The following is a 14,096-nucleotide window of genomic DNA, read 5'->3' as shown; positions in this document are numbered from 1 at the left end:
TCAGGTCAGGACTTGAGCATTGAGTAGAGTTCTGGAATACGACCCTAAGGCCTCACCACATGTTGTTTTTTTTATCTTTTTGTTTATATGTAATCTGTTGGTGTTCAAAATAAATAAATTAAAGCCACTTAAGTCATACCGTCAAAACAGCTTTCATCATTAATGTAATGTGATATAACTCTCGTAACAAGCATAGAAAAGTTAGCGACTAATTTCTTAAAATACGCCTGTCCATAACAATGCCACTCAGAGCTTTAAATTACAAATATCTGAGGGGTACTGCCACTGCGCCTGTCACACATAACAGTCATAAGTTGATAAGTTCCATCTGCGTGTAATTTCACCAGCACCCTTCAAGGCCGGAACACAGAAATTTTCACATTACTGTCTGGCGGTAGAGATAGGTAAGGTGGCAGTGCTACCCTGGACGAACTCTTTCACAAGAAGCTCTACTGATACTAAATGTAAAACTGTCGTTTAACAGATGTCGCCTTATTAAATCGAGATTGCGATTTCTGAAATTATACCATTCAGCTGTCACTCACCAACAGGGTCCTTAAGGCCGAAAACACCTGCGTCCGTGTGGATCACGTCAACGTAGTCAGCATCGGTCTCTTTTAACCGCAAATCATCATCCACGTGGCTGCAAATAATACGTCAGTTATGAAAAATAAAACCAAAACCCTCACCAAAAACTTGCCAAAAACCTGGACCAGTAAAATTTGTGAAACCGAACAAGTACCTACAAGGTTGTAAACATTATTATCACCATTAACCCGTTTTATACGCTCCACTGCTTGGCACGGGTCCGCCACGTTCTGGTTCAATGCGGGTTGGGGACTTCACAGATTTCCCAAGGGTTGTGCTCTTTTCGGACGTGTAGGTTTCATCACGTTTTCTTTTATCGAAAAACTTAAGTAAATTTCAAATTTTTAAACATTAAGCAAAAAGAGTCTCCTTAAACGCGTCACTGCATTCCTGAACAGAATAATCTTACTATTATTTGTGAAATTATTAAAATCAAAATTATTTTTCCAAATAATATTTCAAAATGTTGTATGATAGACAGATACAAAGGCGTAATAATTTGATAAAAATAACTATTTATAAACAATATAAAATATGACTCGACCTGAGTTGCACAGATTCCTTGCCTCCTGATTGATTAAAATATAAGCGGTACTTGGGCAATCAAGGACACTTCTATTCCATCTCTTTGCTTTTTGTTTTGTAGCGTTTAAACATTGGTTGTGTTTCATTATTTTCATTGACTCGTAGAAAAAGTATGCGTCGGAAAGTGAGAGGAAGGAATGGTTCCAATCAGGGTGGTCTGAACGCCCAGGTGGTTCCTTAGAAATACTATCCATGGTGGGTACTCACTACGTTTTAGAATAGATCGAAAACAAAACGTAGCACCAAAAGTATGTTCTTCGTTTATTGTAGAGAGGTACAATAATCAAACAACCAGGCATTTGGTACAGAGTAAACGACAGTATTGTGGAGTTGTCTTGTGCCCAGCGACTCGAATGTCCCTCCTAGCAGACAGAAGCCCTATTTATAAGGCGACATCCCCACAAGTCTGCCCGCGTGCCGTCAGCCGACTATCTTGTAAACAACGTTCTAAAAGAACACCTGTGTCGTTAGTGCTAACGTCTGGAGATGCAATGGCTTCGCAAACAATATATGGAGCCAATTATATCACTTGCACTGATAACTGCACGGGTGCATACTCGTGTCATGCCTGTAGGGCTAGCACGTCAGGGCGCGTCTTGAGCGAGAGCGACATGCCGCTATCCTTGCATAGAGATCTCGCGCTGTATGTCGCTCTCACGCAAGTCGCGTCCCGTTCGTGCTAGCCATACAGAGCAAAGAGTGTCCGTTCGCATAACAAGTCGTTTACTCCTGCACGTGTTGTTTACTGTGGCCTAAACACGGTAGTCGACATTAAGAACCCTCATTATGCAAAGATGGCATAAAATACCATTGTAAGCTGTGTATGTAAGCTCTAGAATCCATTTCCTAATCATACCTGAAGCATGGTCCGGCTGGGTCGAGCCCGGAGATGCGTCCAACTCGCATGCCTGTCAGCTTGGTGAACTGCTTTCCGGTGAAACCAGCGATGTGCGATCCCAAACTATGTCCGATCACGTGGATCTGCGTAGGATCCACGCCACCTGCACACGCAATGACAGAAGTACAGTCGATGCTCAAAGATACCACGATACCTTAGTTGACCTTTTGGTTCTAAGAGCTGTCTTACGCATTCTACAGATATGTAGTTGAAATTTGTATTCTGTATTCTAGTAAGTAATATGTTAAATATGAAATTGGCTTAAAAAGTTTCTTAAAATGACAATATCTAGTGACATAGTAAGGAAGTCATACCAAAATGAATTTTACGGTTCACAAGTTGAGTTTGTTTAATACTTTTCTTCACACTTGTCTACTTAGAAACAAATGGTCGGTTATCGGGTCAGATATTTTAGGGCATCAACTGTACAATTATGCCACTTTATAAAAAATACAATAACAACACAGACAGCAATATAAGTATTACAGAATGAGCTAATGTGTAACAGGCGGCCTCATTACTAAGCAGTAATTTCTTCCATGCAACCATAAAACTGACAAAAAAAAACTGTATTACTGAAATTGGAAAGAGCTCAAAGGCTGTTGTTGAAAATCTGCTTTTTTAAACCCAAATTATTCCCAACCGAACGTCTGTACAAAGAGTCGAAGCTATTAACAGTTAGACAACTTTACATTTCTCCCGTCACTCTTCATCAGCACTCTCAAACACCTCCACAAAACCACGATAGTGTGAACCAAAAGAGAAGACACTACTCCGTCTGTATTTCAGTTCCAGTCAGAACAACATTTGTTCAAAGATTTTTGCGTTTTCGAACTGGCAGAGTATACAATTTATTAAATAAAAAACTACATATATTAAATTTATCTAAATATGAATTAAAAAATAAAATCAACACATATTTACTAATACTAAGCTATGACAACACAGAGAAATTAATTGAAATCACAAATTAAAGTGAACATAAACACATACACACACACACACTCACACACTCAAACACACACGCATACACTCATGCGTATCTTCTTCTCTACAAGTTCTACATATTACCGAACAATAAATGTAATTAACTGACTCTGAGTTGGGAGGCCTGGAAACCTAAAATACAAATCATAGTTTTAGTTTAGGCTCCAGCTTTCCACAAATGTAATTTGTTTTGAAATTGTCACCTTAGATTTAATATCTCTTTTTAAGTAATGTTTGTGGAAGGAGAAATAAACGATTTTTATTTTTATAAGATAGAACTTTAAGAGTGGAAAAGGGGGCTGCAATCATGTTGCATCCAAAGAATATCTTCTAATTAAAATGTTTAAAATAATTTCACTAACATTATAGATTCCCGGGGTCCATGTCAATGATACAAATTAAGGGGTGCATGAGACGTTAATGAGGGTACTCGTGAACCTACCTAAACTCTCGTCAGTGGAACTTACTTAGGCAGACCGAAAACCATAATTTTATTTTCCATACGTGGGACAGTCCACATTACATAGGTTGTACATAGATTTTTTTTTTGTCTGCATGGCTTCTTTGAGCCTTGGTAACCTAGTGAACCTCATATAGCAATTGAATCTGTGGCAACGGATTCCACGGAGAACTTATTATACATAGATGCTTGAAGAATTTTCTTATTGTTTGGCGTTGATGTCTCAATCTAATCAAGGTAATCAAGTTGTTCATTGAGTTTGTTTATTTAATGATATCAAATGATGGGACGAACAAAAAAACAAGTCGTGCGTCTGGTGGCAAGTTACAAACGGGTGAATTTCAGTGGCACTTTTCGATAGTTTTAGGGTCTTAAACGTACAAATAAGTTCAAGCAATGTCAATAATTATAAAATCACAGAAATATTTAAGTGAAATATAACAAAAAACGATATTTTAGGCCACACGGATGAGATTGCAGTAACACGAATGATTTTCTCATAAACATAAATGAGAAAGGCGGCCAGTAATGAGATATTATTATTACAACACACATTTTATCGTTCACAAAAGAATACGCAACAAATATTTTAATATAACTTCTTGTATCAAAATCCTTCTCATCCGTGCAAGACCATCTATCTATCTATTTGTAATAAATAAATAAATCTAAATAAGTATTTTGTTAATGTCATGTAAACTTTGTTGTACATTAATATATCATCGTCACCACCATCAATTGTGGGAGTACTTTTCTATGCAAATTCTTTCATAATCTTTTGGAATTACTATTCGCCACATTTGATTAAAATTAACCTGTAATCTACTGCTACTAAAGTGTAAAGTGACCTGTTCTTACACGCACACGTGCTTATTTTAACTCCTTGTATATGTTGGAAAACAAAAACACTGTTTTACATTAAGATATAACAATGTTCTTACAATTAATCTAACCGGAAACAAATTCTACTCTATATATGGAACTATCCAGGCCTTAGTCATGGTCAAGAGAACCGGTCTGGCTTGATGCCATTACTTAAATCAACCGACTGTCCGGTCATACATCGGTACATAAACTTGTTTATATGCTTGTCTAATGTAATAAGATGTTTTATTACTTATTCACAAGTTTAATATCTTTTTCGCCACGACAGCGATATAAAAAAAATACATTTTCACCTCACTAGCTCGGAAAGGCTTCCTTTCTTATTACAAATCTGCGCAAAAGCGTTTTTTGCACGCTAGTGTGGAAAAGGTTTTTGAAATTTTGACGATAGACTGTGGCGCACCTAACTTTTTCTTTCGGTGAAAAAAAAAGACAATGACACATTCAACTACGCGATTTGTCGTAATGTAATGTCGTTTGATTTAAGTCTGTCACCATTTTTTTCATAAAAAACGCTATTCTTCTAAACGTAAAGAAAGTGTAAGAATGTTATAGTTGTTTTAAACTTATCTGATGAACACACTCTGGGGTCCACGTTGTATATTGCCTTAACCACAGGTTTCTGCAGGACAAAGATTCTAATAATATCTAGGAACACTTACTTTGAGTCATAGAGGCCAGGACCTCCCCAAGCTTCTCTCCCATCAAGCGTACGTATGTGGTTGACCTGAGGTAGAGCCAGTGAATCAGCGAGCTTCCATCCAGAGCCAATACGTTGCATAATCCTTTAGAAAAACCATATGACCATTTGTTACTTAGGAATGAAGAATATTTTATTATTATTATTATTGTTACAAAGATCAAATAACATAAAGAAAAATTCCTTTAATCTGGTTTTTTTATAATACCAAGTGTGTAGGTGTGGATTGTGGAAACGGAAAAATCCCCCACCACCTGGTTTCATCGTACCTCAAGAGCAACTACCACCAGGTTGGGACCTGCGGAGGCCCGTGAGCAACATACTATTGAGGGTCAATATAGTTCTAAAATAAAAGAAATATCGACGCGATAAGAAGAAGAAGAATAATGCCAAGTGACGGGACGTACAAGCCGTGCACCTGCTGGTAAGCGACACGCCTGTCCATAACAGTTGCAGTGCAGCTCAGAACTTTAAATCGCAAAGATCTTACGGGCACTGCCACTGCGCCCGTCACCCTGAGACATAAGTTGACAAGTCCCATGTGTCTGTAATTTCGTCAGCACCCTTATCCTTCAAAACCGGCGCGTAGTAATAATAATAATAATCCTTTGTTGTTGTTGTTGTTGTTCGATCTTTGTAATAATACAATACAATAATGGATTGTACAACAAGTGCATAATACGCGTCATTTTACACGAGACGAGTACATCGACCCGAGCTGTAGGCGAGGGTAAAATGGGTTTTATGAACGAGTTATACACTCTGCTTTTCACTTCGATTGCGAGGAAATTAAACAGCAATATTACAAATAAACGATTATTTAATTAAAATTGAATTGAAAATTACAACAATTAGACATATTTAATGTGATTTTTTTATATACACTAGAGCATAAAAAATATTCTTTTCACTTCTCATGCTCTTAAAGTTCGTATTTATGCTGTGTGTAGGCTGCATAAAATAGGATTTTATGTTCTAGTGCATAAAATAAAGGTCGTTAAAGACCGAGGCAATGATGCCTGCGCCAACAGCCACGCACACTACAACTTTATAAAATAAAGTTTAACTTTAATTTTTTTAATCCGTGTTATATTACAAAATTAAAAAGTAGGCAATAGTAATTCTAATAAGTTATAAGAAATAAAAAATAAAAGCTTGTAAAATATAACTGAGCATCATGTAGTCCGACCTGAGTCACGTGTAGAATTGACATTCAATTTTAATTAAATAATTATTTATTTGTAATATTGCTGTTTAATTTCCTCGCAATCGAAGTGAAAAGCAGTGTATAACTCGTTCATAAAATCCATTTTACCCTCGACTTAAGTATCCAGGAATACTCGTCTCGGGTAAAATGACGCGTTTTATGCACTTGTTGTACAAAAAAAAAAATGCACACGGATAAATACATAATAATAATACAAAAAAGGTAAAAAGGTGGCCCATGTCTTTATGTACCTACGATATGTAATATTGTTTAAATAATAGGACAAAAAATTAAAAAAAAAACATCGCTATAGGACAATAGAGGTAATGAGTTATACATTTTCCCACACACATTACGTAGTCGGACTAGTCCAGAGTTCTACTACTTGTTGTGGGTGAATCATTGCCACTAGAGCCAAGCAATTACATTATTGACTATTCTCATTTTGTTTGTTTTTAACCGACATACTGTATGTATGTTTTATATATATTTTCGGATATCTCCGTCAATTGTGAACCGATTTTAAAAATCCTTCTCCACTTGACGCAATACTTATAATCAACAAATCACTGTCATCATGACAACCAGAAAATAAAATATAAAATGTACAAAAGAGTCTGTGACCGTGATTTATTACACTTCTCAGAAAACAACTTTTTGATTTATTTATTTGGTATCCCAACAGAACATATACAATGTTCAATACAATACAAAATTTAGTATCTATCTTAATGTACATATCCCAGTAACAGGGAAACGCAGTATTATTAATTATGATATCAGACTAACAAGTAAGGAACAGAAACAAACAATAAAAGCAAACTACAATCCTCTCAACATAGCACGTGAATTGCCATGTACAAATTAAAATTAAAAAAAAAATGTGAATTTGGAAAAAACACAACAGTGACACTTTTATCATTGCAAATGATTGCAATACAAAAAAATCACTGAAATTCAATAATTTTTCGTTTCAATCGGGTATATGTGTCATTAAAAATATCAATACGTTCTATAACGTAAGATCCATAAAATAAGATCTATAACGTTTAATAATATAACTTTTTTATAAAAACAAATCGACGTCAAAATTTCGTGGAATTACATCTATTTGCCAAGTTTTATTAAATTTGGTTATAGAGTCGATACAACCCCAAATGGCTCTGGTTGATTCCCACATAACAGTGAAAATGTTGTATCAATCACTTTTGAAAAAAATAATAATTATTTTTATAGTAAAATTGAGGATGTATACACTGCTTACACATGATTGATATACACATGTAAATCTTATAATGATCCTTGCCACCACATCGATATATTTACCTGTAAACTAAATTGTTTTTGTCAAATGTTAAAAAAGTAGATTTTGGTTAATAAATTAAGTAATTATTTCTTTTCTGCAATAATTGTCTCAATTTTTTAAAACTTGTTTAGAGCTTTGTCATTTGGTTAGGCCATTGTTTACAGAATTTTGTCATTGTGTAGTAGATTAAGTGCTTTCGGCCTTCACTTTGTGAATTATCTATCATTGGAAACAAAATTTGGCTAAATTTAATATTTAATAGGTAAACAAAACATTTATGTAATATGTAAGCTGTATGTTTCTTTAAATAAATAAATAAATTAGTTTACTATAGTTAGTATTAGGTCAAAATAAATTATTAACTCTTAAAGTCTTTACCTTGACTAAACAGGGCCGTACTGATGTTGGTAAAGCTATTCTTGCTAGGGTCATCTGTGAAGCCGTGTATGTAGATGTACAGCTTCTGATGAGGGTTGTAGCCCTGAGACTGCGGTATCAGCTGCGCAGCACGGTTCAATTTGTACGTTATGCTGAAGTCACTGTTTGAGACAGAACGGTACAAAATTAGTATCTTTTTCTTTTTTTTTCTTGCACATACTCATATCTGCGCACTAGGGCCGCCCTGTATCGCGGGCGCCTTCGACACACATAGATTTAACCACATATTATACCCAAGTGCCACTCAGCTCTTTAAGTCGCAAAGATCTGAGGGGTACTGCCGCTGCCAGCTGTCACCCTGAGACATAAGTTGACAAGTCCCATGTGCCTGTAATTTCACCAGCACCCTTACCCTTCAAAACCGAAACACAGTAATTCTGACATTATTGCTTCGCGACCGAAATAGATAAGGTGGCAGTACTTCCCTGGATGAACTCTTTCACAAGGAGCTCTACTGCTACGAAAATATATAATAATTATAGTGGTCGTTACCTACCTAATTAAAAATTAATAAAAATATATGTTGTATTTTCATATCTTTCATCGTAGAGGTTACATCATTTGCTCACGGAGTGTGTTCGGATGTAACCTATAAAGGCCGCGGTTAGTTGCGCAGATTGGTTTTATACATTTAATTGTAATGTGGGACCAATCCGTTTTGTCTGAACGAATAAGTAGTACAGCGGAAAGTATGGTATGCATGTCTGGGTAGGTAGTATTTGTTTGGATTCCATTATGTGTTTTCTTGGTGCATTGTTTTTGTAATGGGGCTGACATGTTCGATAATAAATCAAAGTCCCTAAATACACATAGAGACAAAAAATGAATTGTAGTTTTTATAAAAATATGCCACATCTTCTATTTCTTTTTCACACGCATTAGGAATCGATGGCACAAGAATGCAGCGTTTCATACTTTTTTATCTACATATATCATAGAAGGGAAGATCAAAGGAAAAAAATGTAGAAGAAGACCGAGATTATATGTATATTAGATATTTATATTTGATAAGGGAAAAGATAATGTAGTGCTGTATCAAGAAATCAAATTTAGGGTACTGAAAAAATATTCCGCCGACAAAAGCCTAGCTTTTAATTAAGAAAATTATGAATAAATTGCCTCTTTAAACGAGAACCATTATTTGCAATGGTATGTAAGTATATACATCGGGTACCTATTTCGATTATTTATTGGCAAAATCAATTAATGTGCTTGCGTCAAATGTCGCGGTCGTGATTGATTTAGTGGTGGTGTAGCTCATTGGATCCGAGACGATATTAGTTTTGCCTCATTATAATTTGACTTTTATGTCAAAAGGAAATAAAGAATATTTCTATGGTATGGAAATATCATGCGACGAGAAGAGTGTTGGGTATGAATGTGGAGGGATATAAGGGGAGAGGAAGGCCAAAGAAAAGATGGATGGATTGTGTGAAAGTTGACATGGATAAAAAAAGATATGTGTATGGAAATGATGACTGGTAGGGGAGAGTGGAAGAAAAATACTTGTTGTGCCGACTCCACCTAGCGTGGGATAAGAGCAGGAAGAAGAAAATAGATATTTCTGCCAAGCAGTAATGTGAACAATACTGTTCCGGTTTTGAAGGCTACGGGTGCTATTGAAACTAAAATGTTCTATTCTAATATATGTAATAAAATGCTTTTTACACTTTTTGCTTTATGGTCGGTGCGTGTATCATTTGTGGTTTTGGTATAGGAATTTTAACTGAAATCTCTGTAGTATATATATATAATAGTGTATAATTGCGGTGAGTGAGGTGATTTCTTAATTATATACTTAATTAGAAACTGTATACTGCTGTGTCTATAGCGCCAAATGTATTTGACTTGTACTTTACATTATATACAAGGTGAAGCCTGAAAACCAGCAAATTGCTGAGGCTGTTACCTATTCTTCAACACTGATTTAGATTTTAAGCCACTGTTTTAAGTTTTTATGTCTCGTTGAATTCGAAGAATAAAGTCTTTTATTTATTTATTATTATTGTTATTTAAAAGCTTGTCGACTTTATGCCTCAAGGTGACGAGAGCAGTGGCAGTGCCATTCAGACTTTTAAGATTTAAAGCACTGAAAGACGTCGGTTCGAATTCGGCCGGATCGAAGGAACTTTTTCTGAGTGTTCGATCTTTGTATTAATAATTATAACAAACTACTGGAGTCATTTCACAAAAAAATAACTGAATATCAATTCAATACAAATTTAATCTGTTTATCAATCAAAATAATTTAAATTAAATAAAATGAAAGAAGTGTGGAAAGACGACATGGCTCTACATTTCACACAAATTTAATTCCGCGGTATTTAAGTTTATTTGAAAAGGGCTATTTCTAGAATTTCTTCTCAGGATAGTCAGCACAGCGAATGAGCAGTAGCTTAGAAAATGATGTTTTCATGTGAAAATATTTTACTTATGGAATAAATGATTTTTCACCTCACTAGCTCGGAAATGCTTTCTTTCTTATTATCGAAGGAATGTTTTCTAAGTGTACGATCATTGTATTCATAATTATTCAAATTATTTTATTGAATAATAAATCAAAATTAAATTAAAGAAATCCTGTGGTAAAAACACGGTAAATAAATTTAAAAAATATATATTATTTATGTCCCAACTAAAACAAATCATTCCCTCTTTCACCTTCACTCGATTTGTGAACGCATTTTTAATCTTTGGTAAGTGCATTTACAACTTTTTGAAACTTAGCAGCACTATAAACGTTTCAAAATGACGAAATTCAACTTGAGTGTGTAAAAAGTTTCTACTACCAAACGATTTAATTAAAAATTCTACAAGTTACAGTTGTTGACAGACAGTCATCCCCTCACATCATATAAAAAGAAGTTAAGCATTATTTTTATTTATTAATTATATACTCAGACGAGTTATTGGTACCAGTAAGCTTACACAAAATATTAAGTCTAAAAGTAAGTTTATATCGCTATTTTTTCTTGGTTTATATTGATTTCGTCATTCCCTCACCGTCATTCCCTCAACCTCAACCGTTCTCACTGTCCTATTTTTTTTTTTCTTAAAAGCCATATTTTGGGGACCATTATATCATCAAAAAATATTTACATAAGTACTACGAAATGTACAAAAAATAAATACTTCATCGAAATACACATAAATCGATAGATTCTCGGAATTTCATGAGAACTACCCACCTACTGCTTAGACCACTCGGTAAAGCTTCGTGGCCTAAACGCGGTACACGACTCGAAAACCCCTCATTATGCAACGATTGCATTTAATACTATTTTAATTAGGTTCCATTTCAATATGTTTTTTGTTTGAAGCCCGCTCGGTTCTGTTTTGCTATTGAGTTTGTTTTTAAAATTACTTTGAGAGTGACGTTCCTTTATTCATTAACAAAGTATTGTGAATAACATCCTGATATAATAAAACTATATACAAAAAACAAACCCATAATAGCAGAAAATCCCTTGACAATCAAATTAATCTGAATGAAAAGGTCGTGTTGTTATTCCGACTTTAGCAGGAAACGGATTTTGTGAATCATACGTAAATTACGTATGTCGGGTTATAAATGTCGTTCAATTTATTGATAATTCGTTTCTGAAGGTTGTTTCGTAATGATTATCAAGGTGGCATATGGATGGCATTCGTGTAAGCCTTTGCCATGGTTGCTAAATTAAAGGACAGGATTGAAATATTAAATTTGACAATTTAATGTAAGTTGGCCTGTGCTGTAATAAATAAGTCATACCAAAATAGTTTTACGGCTCATAGGTTAAAGGTTAAGCTTGTTTGAGACCTTTATTTACACTTATTTACTCAGAGTGGTTGATGAAGGGGCTGATATTTTAGGGCACCGACTGTACCTACAACATGGCAGCATTAGATGAAAAATGTATTAATTTTGAAATCATTGATACGAGTTAAATTATTAATCTATGTGAAACTTTAACGGAGAACTGGAATAGTATTTTATGCAATCGTTGCATTTGCCAATTGGCCTAAGTAATAGGTATGTACGAGACTTTAAGACCTAATTATGTATTGACTTTGACTTTGACATTGCATACAATGTTTTTCTACTAGTAAATTAAAATAATAAAACACAACCAAATATTCGAAGATTGTTTGTTCAATAATCCACGACAACTCGCTCGAACAAAAGTCAAACAAAACCTACAAAATAAAAAAAACAAACAGATAGAATATAAGTGATTGGCCAAGTACCTCTTATATTTTAACCAATCAGGAGGCAGTACAGCATTTAAATAGCGTCGTGTTTGATGTTTTATATGGGTAGTTTTATTGCGATCACGCCTTTCTTCTTGCTATGTAACGTAAATGTGGTGATATTATTAAATAAAATGATTTGAATTTTAATAATTTCACAAATATAGTGACGTTATTTTTGTCCGGAACACAATGACGCGTTTATGGAGACTCTTTTGATGAGCAAAGTACGATGTTTTTTTTTTAAATTTTCAATTCTTAACAACAACAGAACATATATAATTAGAGCCACATTGTGTTTTTATTCTTAAATACAAAAATATTATTAGGATTGAAGCAAAAAACAATTAACCGATTTTAAAAATTCAAATTTCAAAAAGGACCCATTGTAATGACGTTTGGTATACCAGTGTCTCTACCACGAGTATACACTTTTTTGTTTTAACATTTTGTCCACAAATATTTTACGTTGTCGTTAGTGAGAAATGTTACAGTAATCTCATGGTAGAGCCACAGTGCGTCCTTTTGGGAACTACAGATACACATACAGATAGCTGTCTATCATAGATCATTAGTAGTGGTAGTGGTTTGTCCACGGAAGTACTGCCACCTTGCCTAATTCTGCCGCCAAGCAGTAGTGTGAACATTACTGCATTCCGGTTTTGAAGGGTAAGGGTGCTGGTGAAATTACAGGCACATGGGACTTGTCAACTTATGTCTCCGAGTGACGGTTGCAGTGGCAGTGCCCCTCAGATCTTTGCGATTTAAAGCTCTGAGTGGCACAGCAACTGTTATAGACAGGCGTGTAGCTTGGCACTAGAAAATAAAATAAAAAAATATATGTAGCCTTCAAACTTATATAAAAAAATTAACATTTTCTTAGTATGTACATATCCATTTCGTAATGCGTCAATGCGTATTAAATTTCTTATTTCCCTGTTTATTTTCTAAACAGTCCAAAAATAGAGATTCTCACATGTTTTATATATGGCTAAAGTATTTAAATACGTATAAAAAAGTATTTAAAATGTATATTAATAATACGCATATTCAAGTATAATCAGTTCCGAGAAGTCCCGGTATTTGTAGAAGGGAATATACACGGTATTCTTCGGTTTAGCTAAATTAACTTCCTCAATTCCGATCATGGCTTAGAACTCCCCTCTTTTTGCATCGAGGGTTAAAAATTGTAATAAAAACGGAACTTCCAGAGAAAACTCGTGAATTATTAATAATAAGGAAATGAATTTGAAACGGTTCAAATTGGGCAAATAAGTTGTGAAACATCCATGTATCTCGTCGTTTTGGACAACGGAGGACAAAACAACAATGCAAGTGCCTCGATTACTATCGGAACCGATGTCACCAAAACTCACACATTCTTAAATTGAAACACTACAAAATCTTGATATTGATCTGTGGTCGTAGTGGTGGATGGTCGTAGTTTCAAATTTAAAAAGAAATAAAAAATTCTGGGTTGGTAATATAATTTAAACTTTACGCTGTTGGCATATCGTTGAAAGTACAATACCAGCAATACCTGTCATTGCAAATTACGACGTTCTGATATTATTGAAATTTCAATCAATGTATGCCATCTACCGGTTAATTGCTGAACTACGACGAATCGGAGTTCTTAATTCAGCTCTCCAAAAACGAAGCGACCATATTGCAGGGGTATAAGGTTTACTTTCGTTTCTTGTAACAAAAAACTATTTCGATGAACAGAAAATTTAAAATTTGTTAAAATAAGAAATGAAACTATTTTTCCGGATTTAAATCGCGTATATTTGTTTTTTCAAACAAACCGAC

General features: G+C 34.6%; 1 protein-coding gene across 16 annotated transcripts in view; it reads right to left on the bottom strand.

Moving 5' to 3' along the window:
• Positions 1 to 14,096, bottom strand: part of LOC113227790 (pancreatic triacylglycerol lipase-like) — a 51,938-nt gene that overhangs the window by 33,240 nt on the left and 4,602 nt on the right. For all 16 annotated transcript variants that reach the window (XM_026460792.1, XM_026460794.1, XM_026460793.1 and 13 more), the window contains exons 4-7: positions 7,995 to 8,155; positions 5,066 to 5,188; positions 2,030 to 2,174; positions 546 to 643 (exon numbers count right to left, since the gene is read on the bottom strand). In XM_026460792.1, the coding sequence (XP_026316577.1) occupies positions 546 to 643; positions 2,030 to 2,174; positions 5,066 to 5,188; positions 7,995 to 8,155 (527 nt within the window). The remainder of the gene's footprint in view (positions 1 to 545; positions 644 to 2,029; positions 2,175 to 5,065; positions 5,189 to 7,994; positions 8,156 to 14,096) is intronic.

This window comes from Hyposmocoma kahamanoa, unplaced genomic scaffold (genome assembly GCF_003589595.1).
Source record: "Hyposmocoma kahamanoa isolate Upper Pololo Valley unplaced genomic scaffold, ASM358959v1 215, whole genome shotgun sequence".
Classification (NCBI taxonomy): Eukaryota; Metazoa; Arthropoda; class Insecta; order Lepidoptera; family Cosmopterigidae; genus Hyposmocoma; species Hyposmocoma kahamanoa.
Note: the sequence above shows the minus strand (reverse complement) of the source record. Positions and strands in the feature narration are given on the sequence as shown.